The sequence below is a fragment of the Eubalaena glacialis genome, chromosome 11 (genome assembly GCF_028564815.1).
Source record: "Eubalaena glacialis isolate mEubGla1 chromosome 11, mEubGla1.1.hap2.+ XY, whole genome shotgun sequence".
NCBI lineage: Eukaryota > Metazoa > Chordata > Mammalia > Artiodactyla > Balaenidae > Eubalaena > Eubalaena glacialis.
Window position 1 is genome coordinate 109,663,171 of NC_083726.1, and position 20,871 is coordinate 109,684,041.

Sequence of the window (20,871 nt, forward strand, 5' to 3'; positions counted from 1 at the left end):
AAATCCAAAGTAGAGAATGGATTGCACATCCACAGGAACCCAGCTGGCTGGCCATTTGCATTAAGGCCTCCTCGGCACAAGGGAAATTGCACTGTTGCGGAAGTGGCTCCCGGTCCAAATTGGGTGCCCTGTTGGGTCTTAGATGGTGATACTAAACCAGATCCCTGTGCCCCAGGGGTTGACAGAGAAAATTCTATTCTCTCCCCATGGGTAGGGGAAACAGGAAGCCGTGAAAGGAGTGAATATGTTGGCGGCATGGTGGGGGCAGTTGGAACAACTGCCGGTGCAGCCTGTTCAGCCAGTGGGGGAGCTGGATAGGCCAGAGGGGGGTTAAGTTGTTTTTTATCTATTTATTTATTTATTTATTTTTGGCTGTGTTGGGTCTTTGTTGCTGTGCACGGGCTTTCTCTAGTTGCAGAGAGCAGGGGCTACTCTTCGTTGCAGTGAGTGGGCTTCTCATTGCAGTGGCTTCTCTTGTTGCGGATCACGGGCTCTAGGCGTGCAGGCTTCAGTAGCTGTGGCTTGCGGGCTCTCGAGTGCAGGCTCAGTAGTTGTGGCGCACAGGCTTCGATGCTCTGTGGCATGTGGGATCTTCCCGGACCAGGGCTCAAACCCGTGTCCCCTGCATTGGCAGGCGGATTCTTAACCACTGTGCCACCAGGGAAGCCCTGTTGGAAGATTTTTAATCACAGTTTCAATTTCATTACTTGTGATTGGTCTGTTCATATTTTCTATTTCTTCCTGGTTCAGTCTTGGAAGGTTATACCTTTCTAAGAATTTGTCCATTTCTTCCAGGTTGTCCATTTTATTGGCATAGAGTTGCTTGTAGTAGTCTCTTAGGATGTTTTGTATTTCTGCGGTGTCTGTTGTAACTTCTTTTTCATTTCTAATTGTATTGATTTGAGTCCTCTCCCTCTTTTTCTTGATGAGTCTGGCTAAAGGTTTATCAATTTTGTTTATCTTCTCAAAGAACCAGCTTTTAGTTTTATTGATCTTTGCTATTGTTTTCTTTGTTTCTATTTCTTTTATTTCTGCTCTGATCTTTATGATTTCTTTCCTTCTACTAACTTTGGGTTTTGTTTGTTCTTCTTTCTCTAGTTCTTCTAGGTGTAAGGTTAGATTGTTTATTTGAGATTTTTCTTGTTTCTTGAGGTAGGCTTGTATTGCTATAAACTTCCCTCTTAGAACTGCTTTTGCTGCATCCCACAGATTTTGGATTGTCATGTTTTCATTGTCATTTGTCTCTAGATAGTTTGTGATTTCCCTTTGATTTCTTCAGTGATCTCTTGGTTATTTAATAACATATTGTTTAGTCTCCATGTGTTTGTGTTTTTTAAGTTTTTTCCCTGTAACTGATTTCTAATCTCATAGCGTTGTGGTCAGAAAAGATGCTTGATATGATTCTAATTTTCTTAAATTTACTGAGGCTTGATTTGTGACCCAAGATGTGATCTATCCTGGAGAATGTTCCGTGCACACTTGAGAAGAAAGTGTAATCTGCTGTTTTTGGATGGAATGTCCTATAAATATCAATTAAACCTATCTAGTCTATTGTATCATTTAAAGCTTGTGTTTCCTTATTAATTTTCTGTTTGGATGATCTGTCCATTGGTGTAAGTGAGGTGTTACAGTCCCCCACTATTATTGTGTTACTGTCAATTTCCTCTTTTATAGCTGTTAGCAGTTGCCTTATGTATTGAGATGCTCCTATGTTGGGTACATATAATTGTTATATATTCTTCTTGGATTGACCCCTTGATCATTATGTAGTGTCCTTCCTTGTCTCTTGTAACATTCTTTATTTTAAAGTCTATTTTATCTGATATGAGTATTGCTACTCCAGCTTTCTTTTGATTTCCATTTGCATGGAATATCTTTTTCCATCCCCTCACTTTCAGTCTGAATGTGTCCCTAGGTCTGAAGTGGGTCTCTTGTAGACAGCATATATATGGGTCTTGTTTTCGTATCCATTCAGTGAGCCTGTGTCTTTTGGTTGGAGCATTTAATCCATTCACATTTAAGGTAATTATCGATATGTATGTTCCTATTACCATTTTTTTAATTGTTATGGGTTTATTTTTATAGGTCCTTTTCTTCTCTTGTGTTTCCCACTTAGAGAAGTTCCTTTAGCATTGTTGTAGAGCTGGTTTAGTGGTGCTGAATTCTCTTAGCTTTTGTTTGTCTGTAAAGCTTTTGATTTCTCTTTTGAATCGGAATGAGATCCTTGCCAGGTAGAATAATCTTGGTTGTAGGTTCTTCCCTTTCATCACTTTAAATATACCGTGCCACTCACTTCTGGCTTTTAGAGTTTCTGCTGAGAAATCAGCTGTTAACCCTATGGGAGTTCCCTTGTTTGTTATTTGTCATTTTTCCCTTTTGCTTTCAATAATTTGTCTTTAATTTTTGTCAATTTGATTACTATGTGTCTCAGCGTGTTTCTCCTTGGGTTTATCCTGCCTGGGACTCTCTGCGCTTCCTGGACTTGGGTGTCTATTTTCTTTCCCATGTTAGGGAAGTTTTTGACTATAATCTCTTCAAATATTTCCTTGGGTCCTTTCTCTCTCTCTTCTCCTTCTGAGACCCCTATAATGCGAATGTTGTTGCATTTAATATTGTCCCAGAGGTCTCTTAGGCTGTCTTCATTTCTTTTCATTCTTTTTTCTTTATTTTGTTCCATGGCAGTGAATTCCACCATTCTGTCTTCCAGGTCACTTATCCGTTCTTCTGCCTCAGTTATTCTGCTATTGATTCCTTCTAGTGTAGTTTTCATTTCAGTTATTGTATTGTTCATCTCTGTTTGTTTGTTCTTTAATTCTTCTAGGTCTTTGTTAAACATTTCTTGCATCTTCTCGATCTTTGCCTCCATTCTTTTTCTGAGGTCCTGGATCATCTTCACTATCATTATTCTGAATTCTTTTTCTGGAAGGCCTATCTCCACTTCATTTAGTTGTTTTTCTGGGGTTTTATCTTGTTCCTTCATCTGGTACAAAGTCCTCTGCCTTTTCATTTTGTCTGTCTTTCTGTGAATGCGGTTTTTCTTCCACAGGGTGAAGAATTATAGTTCTTCTTGCTTCTGCTGTCTGCCGTCTGGTGGATGAGGCTATCTAAGAGGCTTGTGCAAGCTTCCTGATGGGAGGGACTGGTGGTGGGTAGAGCTGGGTGTTGCTCTGGTGGGCAGAGCTCAGTAAAACTTTAATCCCCTTGTCTGCTGATGGGTGGGGATGGGTTCCCTCCCTGTTGGCTGTTTGGCCTGAGGCGACCCAGTACTGGAGCCTACCGGGCTCTTTGGTGGGGCTAATAGCGGACTCTGGGAGGGCTCACACCAAGGAGTACTTCCCAGAACTTCTGCTGCCAGTGTCCTTGTCACCATGGTGAGCCACAGCCACCCCCCATCTCTACAGGAGACCCTCCAACATTAGCAGGTAGGTCTGGTTCAGTCTCCCCTGGGGTCACTGCTCCTTCCCCTGGGTCCCGATGTTCACACTACTTTGCGTGTGCCCTCCAAGAGTGGAGTCTCTGTTTCCCCCAGTCCTGTCGAAGTCCTACAATCAAATCTCACTAGCCTTCAAAGTCTGATTCTCTAGGAATTCCTCCTCCCGTTGCCAGACCCCCAGGTTGGGAAGCCTGACGTGAGGCTCAGAACCTTCATTCCAGTGGGTGGACTTCTGTGGTATAAGTGTTCTCCACTTTGTGAGTCACCCACCCAGCGTTATGGGATTTGATTTTATTGTGATTGTGCCCCTCCTACCATCTCATTGCGGCTTCTCCTTTGTCTTTGGATGTGGGGTATCTTTTTTGGTGAGTTCCAATGTCTTCCTGTCGATGATTTTTCAGCAGTTAGTTGTGATTCCAGTGCTCTTGCAAGAGGAAGTGAGTGCACATCCTTCTACTCTGCCATCTTGAACCAATCTCCAAGGCACTTTAGTTTAACATTCAGGCAGAGGGGCAGGGTTCCCTGTGGCAGGCCATTATGTATGCTTACAGCTATAGACAGCATGCTTTTAGTGATTATAATAACAAAAGCAACAAAAAACAAAGGTAAAAGAAATAGATTTTGCTCTTCCCTGTTACAGATGGGCACAGATAGGTTACTAAGTGGTGCTTGCAGTGATGGAGGTGGCGGTGGAGGTGCCCCGGGAGCCTCCATCAACAAGGGAGGAGCAGGTGGTGCTGGGCAAAATTAGGGCTACATGGATTCATAACAGCCAGCATTGTAAAATCATCATCCAACTTTTCATTTGGAATCCTGGAATCCTCCACCATTGGAGGAAGAGATCTTTTCTTTTCTCTTTGTACCATCAGTCTACTACCTGGCTGCTCACTTTTTGTTTGTTTGTTTTTCTTTTTTCCGTGCCTCGTGGCATGTGGAATCTTACTTCCCCAACCAGGAATGGAACCTGTGCCCCCTGCAGTGGAAGCGCAGAATCCTAATCACTGGATCGCCAGGGAATTCCCTCACTTTCTTTATTATGTAATTGCATAATTGCTTGAACATACGGGATCTCCCTTGCCTTCCATTCCTGTGACAAAACAATTCTAGCTGGAGAATGATACAAGAATTTAGGCTACTATACAAAAGCCGCCTCTACTCACTTTCATGAATGTACATTGGCCAAACAGAATCAATAAAATATGATTCATTTTTTAGTCATAGGTTTATAACTACAGGTCCACCAGCCTGCCAGAATTTTCCCCAGGGGGCTGTTGGATGGAATCAAAGAAGTGCTTCCCATATTCGATCAGAAAAACATTCATGCGGGCACAGACCAAAAGCAAATCAGAATCTTCACCAGCAAACGGGAGCCTCAAACCAGAACAACAAAACCAAACAGCACAAAGCTCAAATTGACTTCCAAGGCCCACTAAGCTAAAATTGGCTTCCAAGTCCCACTAAGTCCGTGACTTTAGTCCAAGAGGCACCTTCCAAATGGGATTCCTGAAATGGGGAATCCCCCCAATGGGAACCAGGAGTTCCCCAAACAGACAAGGTCAAAGGGGCCTCGGAGTGCAAGCTGGGGGACTTACCCTAACGCTGGCCAAGGTGTTGCAACGTTCCAAATGCTGTTTTCCTTCTTCCCCAAAATAATTCCTCAGAGTAGGAAGTTCAGGCTGGCGTGGGGAGAAGGAAGAAGAGAGTGTACTTGAGGCGAAGGTGGCCTTGGCAGATGCTAGGGCGACCCCATTTCTCCCTCCACTCCCGCCTTGTTGTTCTGACTGCCAGCATGGTGGGCTGGGTATAACCCGGACTTGAACTTTCCAAACAACAGGTCCCAGGCGATCTGGCCTTTTAAGGAGTCCTCCAACCCTCCGCTCTGTATAAGAGGCTGGCATGAACCTCAGAGCTTCCGATCGAGCCAAGGGACCCCAGTGGGGCCGTCCCTGAATTTTTCCCCCATACGAGACACCAAATTTGTTGCCTAAACCCAGACTCTGTACACTGGGATCAAATTGAATCTCAGAGACAGAGTTTTGGGTGAAGCAGAAAAAAACAGCTTTATTGCTTTACCAGGCAAAGGGGGCCACAGTGGGCTTAATGCCCTCAAGACTGTGTGTCTTCCTCGGAGGGGGCAGTGAGGAGTAATGGTTCAAGGAGCAGAGTGGTTGATAAAGATCAGGATATGTGCAGGGTCTGCATTCTTTTCCATCCAGAGATCATCTGAAGACCGTCAAGGCTGGCATCAGGTGGTCTCGTGATGGGCTTCTGTGATTCTCGAGGTTATTGAACTGTGACCTTCTCTTTGGGATGAAGAATGCTTACAAAGAGGGGAGTGTAAAGGGGAGTGTTCAAAAGAGAAAAGTACCAGGTGCAATGATAAAACTAAGCAGAAACCAAACAGGTCATCTGAAAAGCAAGTCAAAGTGAGTTAAAACACTCACCTGCACATGCCTATTTATAGACTGATCTAACTGTACATTTAAGATTCTAAAAAGAAGTAGGATAATATGGCAACAAAGCCAGGAGGCCAGTAATGTGTGCTTCTCTCTAGTTTCATGTGTGACATCAGGAGATAACTTAACTCAGGAGTGAATAAACCTGCCAACAGCAGAACTACTAGCGGAAGGAAATAGCCACTATCTTTTTAATAATTTTAAAAAATAACATGAAGGTATTAAACACAGACACCACCACCCCCAAATCAAAATCTATTTCTTCAACTCAGGAAATCTGTCAGTAACAATTCAGTTCAATTCAGAAGTAAATTTAGCAAAGCAGCCTCAGGAATTGTGGTCAGTCAGGTTGGTGACACATTCTTGCAATTTCAGTAATTAACCCAAAGAACTCAAGTTTTAAGGTAAGAAAGGTCATGAAAGAAAGGTTGATCATCATCAGGCTGGTGTCAGAACAGGATTATCAGAGTCAATGTCGTACTCAGTCAAAAAAAAAAAAAAAAAAAATGTAGAGAGTTCCCTGGTGGCCTAGTGGTTAGGATTCAGGCTTTCATTGCCGTGACCCGGCTTCAATCCCTGGTTGGGGAACTGAGATCCTGAAAGCCGAGGCATGGCCAAAAAAAAAGCAGTATCGAAAGTGAGGTGCATGCAGCCTGGGGGACATACACCTTGAAACATCTGGGTGGGGGAAAGAAAATATTAGAACTCCTATCCCTGAGACACTGAGATGAGGGAAGAAAGCAAGAGTAGCCCCAGCTCACCGCAACTAGAGAAAGCCCACGCACAGCAACGAAGACCCAACGCAGTCAAAAGTAATGAATAAATAAATTAATTAAAAAAAAAAACTTTTAAAGTACCATATAGTAATATAGTAGTTAATGAATATAATTTGAATAATTAAGTATTTGTATATTATGGTGTATGCTAATTTTCACTTAATATTCAATATAGTAACATAGTCATTAATTATTATAATTTGAATAATTAAATATTCACATATTGGGGTATATGCTAATTTTCACTTATAGATATTTGAATAATTTATAGCCAAATAAGCTAGATTTTAAGCACTATGGTGAAAATGACCATCTATCTTTATTTCCCAAGACCTAGTACAGTAATTGGCATATAATAGACACTCAATAAATAATAAAAGTAAAACTAGAGATAATTTACTTCAGAAATAATCTGCCCAACAGGATGATTTGTAATGTTTGACCAACATGATTTGGGATCACCCCAATCAATAGGAGCAGCTTACATACTCAAGAAAATAGACCTGGCATGGAATATCACAAATAAGAAAGCCAGAATTCAACCAAGCATATTGTTGGATTCCTTATTGAAGAATATTAATAGGAGCGGCATGGTCTGAAATGACTAGAATTCCTCTAGTATCTGGATCTGGAGGTTCATGAATCTTGCCATTTAGATTTCAACTAACTCCTTTCCTCTGATTTCCTAATACACATTCGGATGACTACTTGTGCACTTTTATTTTTAATGAAACCCAGTATGCTGGCTGGCCCTCTTCCCTTGGCATCTTATCGTAAACTCACCCACTGATAACTGGTTCACATGTGAAATTTTTATGACTTTTGCTTATGCTAATCAGACTTCCTTGTTCAAGTCTGAGGGTACATCCAAAAATCCTGGCCCCTCAAAACAGAGGATACGGCTGGGACCGCAATGGCAAAGCAAAACAACCATCTATCGATCTTTCTTCTGTTCCAACAATTTCTTAGCTCTTAAACAAATATAATCTGAAAGTGCTTTGTAAACATGTTGGTTACTACTGTTGGCTTTGTCCCGATTGTTCCACTAACTCTTTCTGAATGATGGTTTGTCCAAAGTCATCTCCTCACTGATACCATCAGAACAGTGTTTCTCATTCCAATGATACGCTTGACAAGCTGAGTGCGTTTTTTTTTTTGGCAGCGCTGCGCTTATGCAGGATCTTAATTCCCTGGCTAGGGATCGAACCCATTCCCCCTGCAGGGGGAGCACCAAGTCTTAACCACTGGACTGCCAGGGAAGTCCCTAAGTGCGTTTTAAAGATCACTTTTGTTTGTGTTCAAGATGTGCATTTAGAGTTGTTACAATCTCTGTAGGTTCTTCTCCATTGTCCTTACAAATTGTGTATATTCACAGCTGCCCTACCCCGAAGTCCTAGACAAATAGATCGCCAAGAGATTTTGTATCCACTCTATAGAAATGATTGTTAACAGTCTGTGTGAATGTCCTTAGTGTCCAATAACAGCATAATGGATAAACCAGTTGTGTAATATGCATGTAATGGATTACTATCCAGCTATGAAAAAAATCAGTTATATTCATACCCGTATCAACCTATAAGAATTTCTGAAATAATAAATAAAGAGAAAAAAAGGGTTAGAAAAATACACTGCAATATTGTTTCTATAAAGTTTACATATTCGTGAAGCAACACTTTATAATGTCTACGGATCCAAATATATGTAGTAAAATTATAAAGAAATGAATGGGAAAGGTGGACACCAAACTCAGGATGGTGGTTTCATTAGGAGGATGGGAAAAGAGACTGGGAGGGTTATGCAGGCGTTTTTGCATATATTTGTAATATAGTTAAATTATAATAATCTACATTTTAAAATTTTCAAGTAAAAACAAAAGATCAGGTTAAAAATGATAGCAATAATACAGATGAGAATGGTGAGGTTGATTTAAGGTAGTGACAATTGGAATTAAAGAACCGACTAAATAAAGCAGTGATTTACAGACTTTTCCTCTTTAATTCTCCAAACAAGAGAAGTGACCTCATACTTCCTGATATAACCCAAAGTATCCTACCAACTCTAGAGTTTTACATTTGAAGTCCATGTGAATTTTGCATTTTACCCCATAATATATGCCTATTTGTTTTAAGATCAATATATTTTATTTAATATATATCTTCTATTAATTATAGAAGAGTCAACTTATACTTTTAACCCTGTAATTTCATGTCTGAAATTTTTCTAAGGAGATGGGGACAAAATGTGGAGAATGATTTGTGAAGAGTCATAACACTATTCCACCATGAAAATTGCAAATAACACAATGTCCAATGATAAACATTCTTTTACATAAAATATGTATCTAAATAATTGTATATAATATAGTCATTAAATTAACTATGTAGATGTTGGTGATTTGAAAAAAATTTCTATAAGTGAATACAAGAAGATACAAAATTATATGCACACTCTGATCTTAGCTATAGGAATCATATATAATATTCATAAAAGACCAGACGGAAATATAGATATCAATATAGATTTCAAGTACTCTTTTGATATATTTTTCTACATTATTTTATATATATATATATATTTTAAGTTTATTTATTTATTTATTTGGGTGCACGGGACCTTTAGTTGCGGCATGCTGGATCTAGTTCCCTGACCAGGGATCGAACCCAGGCCCCCTGCATTGGGAGTGCGGAGTCTTACCACCAGGGAAGTCCCTATATATATATACATATATATATATGCATACATATATATATATGTATATATATATATATTCTTTTTTAAGTAACACTGTTAGCATAGCATATGAGGTCTGGCAGGGAAAGTTGATTTTATTTTATTTTTTTAAATTTTATTCTATTCTATTTATTTTTCTGGGGTTGTGCCGCGCTGCTTGTGGGATCTTAGTTTCCCAACTATGGATTGAACCCGGGCCTCGGTGGTGAAAGTGCTGAGTCCTAACCACTGGACCGCCAGGGAATTCACAAAGTAGATGACTTTAGAAAAATTGGATATTTAGCTGCTCTAAATCTCAGCTTCTTTATCTATGAAACATAAATAATAATGTTTACCTCAAAGACCAGTGAAATATATTTACAAGGAACACATAGAATAATGCTTGCCCATAATAGGCGATCAATAAATGACTGTTTCCTTCTACCTAGAATCTAATATACTCCCATGAGCGTAATGCAGAAAATTAACTAAGATCATTAAGGCTGTGTGTGTGTGTGTGTGTGTGTGTAAGTGTAACTCGGGACATCATTAATCATGATGGATTTTCCAAGAAGACAAATTGTAAACATAAATATACTGACAATTCAGATCCAAAGGTCATAAGCCAGATAGTTTTATTAGAACATTTACCCCGAGAACACCCCTTCTGTTCTATTGCTGACAGTCTAGCCACACCCGCACTCATCAACTACCATGTTTTCATAATGCCGTAGAATGACATTGTCATCGTTGTCCTGATAGAGCATGGAGATGGGGGACAGCTTGGTGGGAATGCAGACAGCCTGGGGAACTGCTGGGTTAATGGCATGCATCAGCGCTTGCATGAAAGCATAATTGGAGCTGTTGAGGGAGGTGGTCAGTGAGAAAGGACAATCTCCATGGCAGTAATTTGCCATGAAACCCTTGGGGGCGATGATCCACTTGTGCCAACCCAGGTCCCGGAAGTTGATGAACAGCTGGTGACGATGGCAGAGGTTCTTGCAAGAAGCCTTAGAGGCAGGGATGGCTGCTCTCCTTTTGCGGGTAGGAGGGTGGCACTGCTCAGGGTTGAGGGTGACCACCAACAGGGAAGCGTGAAGAGAACGTCTCAGTCTGGCGCAGGTGTCCTCAAGCTGAAAATTCACCCCAGAGGCTCTGCCTCCTTTGACCAGTATCTCTAGGAACAAACCTAAGTTCTTCCGGGGGTAATTATTCCTCTTAGCCACATCCAACAGATTGAAGTGAAGGATACCTTGAGGCCATGGTACTGACTGCAGTGCAAACATTTTACCTGTCTTTGGGGTGGCCTGGCCCCGCACGTGTGGCTCCTGAACCAGGGACAGAGCCAATTCCAGTTCTGGTCCCAGGTTATAGTAAGTGTTGGGCCCCAAGTCCAGGCCCAGCTGGGCCATTGTTAACTGCTCCTCATCTTTAATCGCAGACAGGTTAAAGGAGAGGAGCTTCTGTAGGCGGGAGCAGGCTTGGGAAAGGCTCTCGGAGTAAAGGAAGAAACCTAGATGGGGACAGAGAGATGTGAGTCACCTCCACCTGTGTGATGTAAATGTCAAGTGTTGTATGTATATCCACATATACAAAACAAGGACAGGAAATTCTCAGCTATAAAACTCTGCCATGGGGCCTCCCTGGTGGCGCAGTGGTTGAGAATATGCCTGCCAATGCAGGGCACACGGGTTCGAGCCCTGGTCTGGGAAGATCCCACATGCCACGGAGCGACTAGGCCCGTGAGCCACAACTACAGAGCCTGCGCGTCTGGAGCCTGTGCTCTGCAACAAGAGAGGCTGCGATAATGAGAGGCCCATGCACCGTGATGAAGAGTGGCCCCCCTTGCCACAACTAGAGAGAGCCCTCGCACAGAAACGAAGACCCAACACAGCCATAAATAAATAAATAAAATTAAAAAAAAAAAAAACCACTTATTAAAAAAAAAACAAAACAAAACTCTGCCATTTGTGAGGATTTGTTTCTCTCACTCCTCATTTATGGCCAGAGGTTTTTATCTTCATATTGGAGGTCCCCAAGGGATCCTGAATAGAATTTAGAAGGTCTATAATCTTGGATGGGAAAAAGAATCACATCTTTATCTTCACTAAACTCTAAGTGACATTTAGCATTTCTTTCAATTATGACTATAGGCAACAAATCCCAATAATATTGTAAGGGCCTATGACACTGTTACCAATAGAAATCATAGGTATGTTCATATATTAAGTTGTTGCAAATGCCTTAAAATAACATTTATGCTCGAACTACTTTGAACTGATGGTATAGTCCCTTCTTTAGATCTTGTTATTTGTTGCATGAATAAAACATCACATGCATTACTATACACACATTCATTTTTAAAATATTTCTATAAATGTATTTCAGTATTTAATTGATTTCTTTTAAAATTCTAAATATTTTATCTTAGGCATATAAACCTTTTTCTGAGAAGGGGTTCATTGGCTTCAACTGCCAGCCAAAGAGACCTATGGCACAAAAACGTTTAAGAATGTCCTACGCTGTCAGGTGTTGTAACCACTTAGATTTACTTCAAAACAAACACCTGTCATCCAGCCAAGGCTGGCCCTCTGGAGCTCCCTTATGTTTTATCCTTAGGTAATTCTTATCTAAAGCCCACAGTTTTCAATGTCAATAATTTCTAGTCTTATACTTTTGAATACTTCTCCCACTTCACTGGAAATTGAGATGCAATATGATTCTTCAATTTCTCCACATGGACCCCCTTCTCTGTATCTTTGGAAATTGTGCTGAACTCTCCCTGTTTTCAAAGCTAACTTCTCTGCTTAGATTTTCAAACATCACCTACTCCTCTAGGAAAAGGCCCAATAGAGGATACATTTACCCTTTTGTTTGTTTGTTTTGCATCTTCAATTTCTCTCCACAAATAACTTCTTTGACCTGATGCCACCATTTTGTTTGGTAGGGTGGCTCTACCCTAAGAGCTTTTCTAAGGTCATTCATCTTGTGGAGAAATTACAATGGAAACCCAGGTATTCTAACCATTCCACCACAATGCCTCTTCACGCTCATTTAAAAAACAACAAAATTAAAAAGCATTTAAAATTACCCAGGTTCCTGTTCAAGTCTACTGTATCATCTCTCCATTTCTTTTCATTGACCATCTTCTTAAAAAGATTAGTCTATTTTTGCTGTCTCTGCTGCTTACCATATATTCTTGCTATTGTCCAACTCTCTTACCCTTACTGGTCCACTGAAATAAACATCTTTAAGCGTTGACTAACTAGCAAATGCAGGGGTGTTTTCACAGTGCTTATCCTTCTCAACCTCTCTAACAGTTGATCTCTCCTGTTCACGGCTTTAATTCTAACATATTAGTCTCACTTTTTACTCTTATCACTAAATCACATTCCTTAGGCGTGAAAAAAACCCCAAAAGACAGAGAGGAAAAGATGAACAGATTTGAAAACATGAAAATAAAAAACTTCTATATTCAAAAGACATCATTAACAAAATTAAAAGCAGAAAGAACAACCAAGAATACTTGTAATATGTCTATAAAGAGCTTTTACAAATGATTAAGAGGCCTCACAAATCATTAAGGAAAAGAATCCTCAATAGGAAAAGGGTCATAATGTATAAATAATGTATACATTATTTAATGTTTAAATTTGAAAATTTAATGTGTAAATTTTCAAATAATAATATTATTTGAAAAATAAAAATGAATGATTCACATTTTAAGATAATAAACATGATAAATATAGTCAACACTGCTGTATGTCGTGTATAAAAGAGTAAGTAAACTCTAAGTTTTTAGCACAAGGAAAAAATTTTTTTTCTATTTCTGTAACTTTGTATCTATCTGAGACAGTGGATGTTCGCTATACTTGTTGGGTTTGTTGTTGTTGTTGTTTTGGCTGCACAGCGCGGCTTGTGGGGTTTTAGTTCCCCAATCAGGGATCGAACCTAAGCCATGGCAGTGAAAGCGCCAAGTCCTAACCACTGGACCGCCAGGGACTTCCCTCACTATACTTATGGAGATAATTGTTTTGTGATATACATAAATCAAATCATTGTGCTATACACCTTAGACTTATACAGTGCTGTATGTCAATTATATCTCAATAAAGCTGGAAGAAAAAAAGACTATATTCTGTCTTAAATAAATAAGCAAATAAATAAATGATTCATTATCCATTTGAAAGGGCATCATTCTACCTTATTAAAGAAACATATTAAAACAACGAGATCATGTTTTGCTACCAGATTAACAAAAATTAAAAGCTAAAAGAGTGTTGTTACCTAATGGCCAGCCAGTGCAGCATGGGTAAGTACACTGTCATATACGAACAGAATAAAATCCTATACAGCAATGAAAATGAACTACAAATACACACAACATGGATAAATCTCACAAATGTAATGTTGAGTGAAAGAAGCCAGACACGAAAATGGATACATTCCACAGTTCCACTTACATGAAGTTCAAAACAAGGCAAAACTAATACGTAATGTTAGACATCAGGATAGCAGTTACCCTTGTAGAGAAGTAGTGATTAACAGAAGGGGGCATGAAGGATCCTCTGGGGTGCTGGTCATGTACTGTTTCTTGATCTGGGTGCTAGTTATTCTGCAAAACTTCACTGAGCTGTTCTGTACAATTTATGCACTTTTATGAATGTACATTTTACTTCAATAAGTTTCTATTTTAAAGAGACTACTGTCAAAGTAAGTGAGAATTCTCACACACTCAACGTGGAGTATAAATTTTAAAGGATATTTGCTGTACATCAAAAGTATAAATGTAAAAAAAAAAAAAACAGTATAAATGTGCCTACTCTTTGATACAACAATCCCCTTCTAAGAACTTATCCAGGGAAATAATAGAAAAAGTGCATGCACGCACACACACGCAAAATGGATATAAAGCTGCACTATTATAATATGTTTATGTTCATCAACAGGGCATCAGTTACATAAATTGTAGCATGTCTATACAATGGAATATTATATAACCATTAAAACAGAGATAAGTTGACTATATGTTCTGACTTGACTCATAATATTGGAGGAATGTATAGTATGATCCCATTTATTAAAAAAATTACAAGTTTATATTATATATATGCAAAGAAGAAAAGTCTGGAAGAATATACATCAACTATTAATGGTGGTTTTCTCTAGGGGGAGCATTAGGGAGGAGTGATAATGAGATTGTGTCCTTTTCCTGTACCATTAGATAGAATTTTGATCATAACAAAAATTAAAAGTTTTTTTTTCCATGGTGGAGGGAAGGAAGTAGCCTCAGCTATTTCCTACTCTCTCCTTGGAAAAAACCCTTCACACCAGCTCCCCTCACCTCTTAACCTTCCTCCAGGAATTGTCCCTGAAGCCCCACCCCCAAGGCTTCTAACGTGACACTTAGCACAATGTATGGAAGTCATCTGTTTGTTGATGTGTCTTCTATAAACTCTTAAAAAGCTGACTTTATCATTCATCTCTGCACCCTCACGGTCTTACACAGCTGCCGGCACCTAGTAGGCATCCAATAAATGCTTCTTGGACTCAAATCTTATTTCCAGTTGCTGTAAAACTAACCAACCAGGGCTCTCAATTCCTCCCACCTCAACCACCTGGGAGGCTATATAGAAATGGAGATTACAACACCCATCTCTGCTTTGAATAAGAATCGGGTGGGGGGGACTTCCCTGGTGTCGCAGTGGTTAAGAATCCGCCTGCCAATGCAGGGGACACGGGTTCGAGCCCTGGTCCAGGAATACCCCACATGCCGCGGAGCAACTAAGCCCGTGCGCCACAGCTACTGAGCCCGCGCGCCTAGAGCCCGTGCTCCGCAACAAGAGAAGCCACCACAATGAGAAGCCTGTGCGCTGCAATGAAGAGTAGCCCCCTAGCCCCCGCTCGCCGCAACTAGAGAAAGCCTGCGCTCAGCAACGAAGACCCAACACAGCCAAAAATAAATAAATAAATAAATAAAAATTTTTTTAAAGAAAAGAATCGGGTGGGGGCGTGAGGGGCAGGAACTAGACTGGAGAATCAACTTTTAACAGTTGATCTGGGTAATTTTTGGTGGGTGGTCAGTTTGGCAAATTATTGGATTATCTGAAGGGTATGACAATGGCATATATTATCGCCTTGTATTTACAAATCAAGAATAGCCTTTTCTACCCATCAAAAGTAATGGGGAGGTGTGGAGCGGGAAGCAGAAGTCCCGGGCAAACTGAGCTCAGAGGACCAGGATGAGTACATTTTGGGCTCAGGAGAGGGAGACTGAGCCCTAATTCCACCCTCACACCTCCACCTAAATTGTAGCACAGAGCTGTTGATTCAGAAAAAAACATTTTGAATCCTGGCTTTGTTCACACACTAGCTGTATGATCTCGAATAGGTTACAGGTTATCTACTGTCTGAGCCTCAATTTTCTTATTGTTAAAAACTTGATAAGAATACCTGCCTTCCTCTCAGCACAGTGGTTGGGATAAAATAAGATAAAATGTGTAAATTACCAGTACGTGGCCGCCCATGAACCCCTCGTAATTGTTACTTCCCCTTTATTCCTTTCTTCACACCAGATTCATCTCTAGGAAAGACTCCAACGTCCTCACCTTGATCTGGGAGAAGTCGGAGTATGTTCCCACTGACACCCAGCTCCTTCACGTAGCACAAGTCTTGAGAGACGCCAGTGGTTGCTGCTGCCTCTTGATCCTGGAAAATTCTCTTCAAGATGGAAGGCACAGGTTGGAACTTCTTGGGTGAAGGCTCTTTGTCTAAGCCTAGAGATTGGAGAAAGACATGTTCTTGGAATTGGAATGTCTGGCCCAAGGCCAGGATTAACAGGAGGCCTAGAGCCAAGCCTGGCAGCGAAGGAAACATGGCCCCTGAGCCCAGGTGAAGCTGGCTAGTGGGGCTGCGGAGAGCTCTAGCGCCTGACTGCCCAGCAATTCAGGTGCTGCTAATTTATCTGATGTAAGATAATCAGGTGTGAACTGCTCTCTTCCCAGCTCCTCAAAGGCAATTGGATACAAAAGGACAGATTTTTTTTTTTTCTCTTCCCCAGCTCTGCTCTCCCAGAAAAAAATTCACAAAAGAAAGATTACCCACGCATGGACCTAACTCTACAACAATCTGAGATTTGTCAGCAGTAGACTAAGTGGAAAGGAGATACACATTTATTCTTTTAACAAACATTTATTAAGCATCTATTATGTGCAAGGAGCTGAGATGGGTGCTAGGAACATATTATTAGTAATTGAAAGTCTTGTCATTCATAGTCTAATTAGACAAATACACAGGTAGAGTTCTACTAAACTATAGCCACAGCCAGGTGGAAAACCAAACCGGGGAGGGAAAACCCCTCCTGGGGAGGTTGATCTACACTCCCCATCTGTTTTCAGCTCTAGGACTGAATTTTGTTCCACTAACTTTGACCTTCCTGATTAAAAGTCAGAAATCAGACTGACTGGGTAATTCTGGTTCCAGTACTTATTAGCTCTGTGACATTGGACATGTCACTTAACCTTCCTAAATTTTGTTTTCTCAACTGAAAAGAAAAACCTGCCTTCTAATTTGCCATAGGAATCTGATAAGATGATGTGTTTAAAGTGCTCGGCACAGAGCCTGCCAAAAGGTAGGCACACACAAAGTGTTCACAGTGGAGAAAACTTCAAAGCTTAGCAGACATTTTTCAGTAAGACATTCAGGGCTGAAGGAACTACACGTGTAAAGGCAAATAGGTTATTGAGCAGTCTAAACAAGGCAGCATACATCAATTTCTGTTTTGGTTCTTTGTTTTGTTTTGGCCAAACCATTATAAGATTTTTCAAATGCTATAGAAGAATTAGCTTGTTTGTCACCCAAATAATTTTCAAGCTTTTTGAGAACAGATACTTTATCATTTTACATTATTTTATACCACCTATTTTTTTATCTTGATAAATTTTATTACTGCAGTATTTGTAGATGGAAAGAGTATATATAGATATCTATTTTGATTGCCTTTCATTTTTATAAACAGTAAGCAACTGTTTTATGAAAATTTATCATTTGAACCTTTTAAATTGAGAGTGGTGGGAAGGGGGGCGGTTTCTAGTGTCATGAATGATTTGGGGTCACAAATCATTGCCCTGAAATTATAACCATTCATAAACTCAAACCCTTTACATCAGGCTCTCTGAATCTTGGTCAGTTTCTCTCCCACCTATTTTTTTTTTTTTTTTGGCTGCATTGGGTCTTCGTTGCTGTGAGCGGGCTTTTCTCTAGTTGCGGCGAGCGGGGGCTACTCTTAGTTGCAGTGCGCAGGCTTCTCATTGCGGTGGCTTCTCTTGTTGCGGACTGTGGGCTCTAGGCACATGGGCTCAGTAGTTGTAGCATGCAGGCTCTAGAGCGCAGGCTCAGTAGTTGTGGCTCACAGGCTTAGTTGCTCTGCGGCACGTGGGATCTTCCCGGACCAGGGCTCAAACCCGTGTCCCCTGCATTGGCAGGCGGATTCTTTTTTTTTTTTTTAATTTATTTATTTATTTTTGGTTGTGTTGTGTTATTCGTTGCGGTGCGCGGGCTTCTCACTGCGGTGGCTTCTCCCGTTGCGGAGCACAGGCTCCAGACGCGCAGGCTCAGTAGTTGTAGCACACGGGCCCAGCCGCTCCGCGGCATGTGGGATCCTCCCGGACCAGGACTCGAACCCACGTCCCCTGCATTGGCAGGCGGACCCTCAACCACTGCGCCACCAGGGAAGCCCTGGCAGAAGGATTCTTAACCACTGCACCACTAGGGAAGCCCAAAAGATTATTCTTAATTAAAGAAAAACAGGGACTTCCCTGGCGGTCCAGTGGTTAAGACTACAGGCTTCCATTGCAGGGGGTGTGGGTTCGATCCGTTGTTGGGGAACTAAGATCCCGCATGCCATGTGGCACGGCCAAAAAAAAAAAAAGAACAGACGTCTCAAGTTAATGAAGTTAGCACTCGCCTCTGTACGGGAAGATGCAAGAGTCTGAGTTCATTTAAATCATTCCTTGAATACGAGCATGGCCATTTTTTAAATAGAATATGAATGGCCTGAGATATCATGAAGGGTCTCACTTTCTTTCCCTATAAAATTACAGCATTAAATTTGACCTTCTTTAAGAGTTCTACAAACAAAAACACTATAATTCTAGGGGAGTGGGGAGGGGCAATATAGGGGTGGGAGAGTGGGAGGTACAAACTACTGGGTATAAGACAGGCTCAAGGATGTATTGTACAACACGGGGAATACAGCCAATATTTTGTAATAACTGTAAATGGAAAGTAACCTTTCAAAATTGTATAAAATAAAAAAATTTTTTAATTAAAAAATAAAACACACACAAAAAACAAAACAAACAAACAAAAAACATTGTAATTCTGGACTTTCAGCCCTAATTAGAAAATCAAAAGCAAGACAATATGGCTAAATATTATAGAAACAGTTCTGAAGTCATGGACTTGGATTAAAATCTCAGCTCTATCACTTACTGGCAGTGAGGTCCTAGAAAAATTGTTTCTCTGGCCTTTGGTTTTTTAATCAATAAAATGAGAAATATATCAGTTCAACAGAATTATTGTGATCATAAGCATAAAAAAAATTCAACTTCAATCGTAAAAAGAAGCAAATTAAGCAATATGGATGGACCTAGAGAGTATCATACTAAGTGAAGTAAACCACACAAAGACAAATATCATACGATATCACTTATATGTGGAATCTAAAATATGGTACCAATGAACTTATTTACAAAACGGAAACAGGGGATTCCCTCTCAGTGCAGTGGTTAGGACTCTACCCTTCCAATGCAGGGGCACGGGTTCAATCCCGGGTTGGGCAACACCAGCCATTCAGTGTGGCCAAAAACAAAACAAACAGAAAAAACAAAACAGACTCACAGACATAGAAAATAGAAAAGAAACTTATGGTTACCAAAGAGGGGAAGGGGAGTTTGGGATTAGCAGGTACAAACTACTATATATAAAACAGATAAACAACAAAGTCCTACTGTATAGCACAGGGAACTATAGTCAATATCTTGTAATAACCTATAATGGAAAAGAATATTAAAAAGAATATACATATGTATATATATACAACTGAATCATTTGCTGTACACCAGAAACTAATGCAACTATACTTTAATCTAAAAAGAGAGAATTTATAAATAAAAGAAGCAAATTAAAATTGGGATTGACGTATATACACTAATATGTATAAAATAGATAACTAATAAGAACCTGCTGCATAAAAAAAAAAATTAAATAAAATTCAAAAAAAAAAAGAAGCAAATTAAAGCAATACAATGTCTGCCTATCCAATTAGCAAAGTGAAAAAAAGATGAGGAAGCAAGGAAACAAACATTATTACACTCAGCTCTGATGTATACATTAATATAACATACCTAGAATAAAAGTTTGCAAATATATTAAAAGTTTTAAAACTATTGTGTCCTTCTCATATGAGGTAACTAGAGTAGTCAAATTCATAGTGACAAAAGTAGAATGGTGGTTACAGGGATTTGGGGAGGAGAGAATGGGGGATGGGGAGTTACGGTTTAATGATATAGAGTTTTTGTTTTGCAAGATGAAAACAGTTCTGGAAATGGCTGGTGGTTATGGTAGCACAATGTGAATGTACCTACTGCCATTGGACCATACACTTAAGAATGATTAAACAATAAATTTTATATTATGTGCATTTTACCAAAATTTTTAAAAATAAATTTTAAAAAATGCTCATGCCCTTTGTTCAGAAATTCCACTTTTAGAATATTCTTCTTTTTTTTTTTTTTTTTTTTTTGGCAGTGCCATGCAGCATTTTAGTTCCTCAATCAGGGATCAAACCTGGGCCCACAGCACTGAACACACCACATCCTAACCACTGGACCGCCAGGGAATTCCCCTACAATATTATTCTTAGCCACTAGAATATAAACTACAAAAGGGCAGGGACAGATGATGGGTACTTGATAAATATTTGTTGAGTGAATTAAGTAATGAGAGTGGACAAAGAATTACAAATGTATTCATTTTAGTATTATTTACTATAGAGAAAACTTAAAAACAACCTAACTGTACAATAGTAAACGTGTTGCAGAACATTCATAAGTTTTATTATTACTCAGCAATACATAATGTTGTAAAAGAATACATAATAGCGTGAAAACTAATCCATGAAAAACTCATCCTTGGGAATTCCCTGATGGTCCAGTGGTTGGGAATTCCCTGACGGTCCAGTGGTTAGGACTCCACACTCTTCCTGCTGAGGGCCCGGGTTCAATCCCTGGTTGGGGAACTAAGATCTCACAAGCCATGTGGCACGGCAAAAAAAGAAATAAAAAAAGAAAAACTTATCCTTAGTAATTTAAGCAAAAAAAAAAAAAAGATATAGGAAATAATCCAATTTTATAAAAATGTGTACAGAAAAAAATTTGGAAAGATTGATATCAATACATTAACAATTGCTACTTCTTAGTAATTTTTTTGGTAAATT

The 20,871-nt window shown here is 39.8% G+C and overlaps 1 protein-coding gene across 1 annotated transcript; it reads right to left on the reverse strand.

Annotated features, from left to right (window-relative positions):
- Window positions 1-10,060: 10,060 nt before the first annotated feature.
- On the reverse strand, window positions 10,061-16,250 carry GDF3 (growth differentiation factor 3). Its single transcript, XM_061205980.1, has 2 exons — window positions 15,983-16,250; window positions 10,061-10,887 (listed from the first exon to the last, which is right to left on the reverse strand). Exons 1-2 carry the CDS (start codon window positions 16,248-16,250, stop codon window positions 10,061-10,063), a joined length of 1,095 nt encoding a protein of 364 aa, XP_061061963.1.
- Window positions 16,251-20,871: the final 4,621 nt, after the last annotated feature.

Coding starts and splice junctions, on each gene's coding strand:
- GDF3 (XM_061205980.1), bottom strand. CDS start 16,250: ATGTTTCCTTCGCTGCCAGGCTTGGCTCTAGGCCTCCTGTTAATCCTG. Junction 10,888..15,982: donor CCGACTTCTCCCAGATCAAG/GTGAGGACGTTG, acceptor GTCCCCATCTAG/GTTTCTTCCTTTACTCCGAG.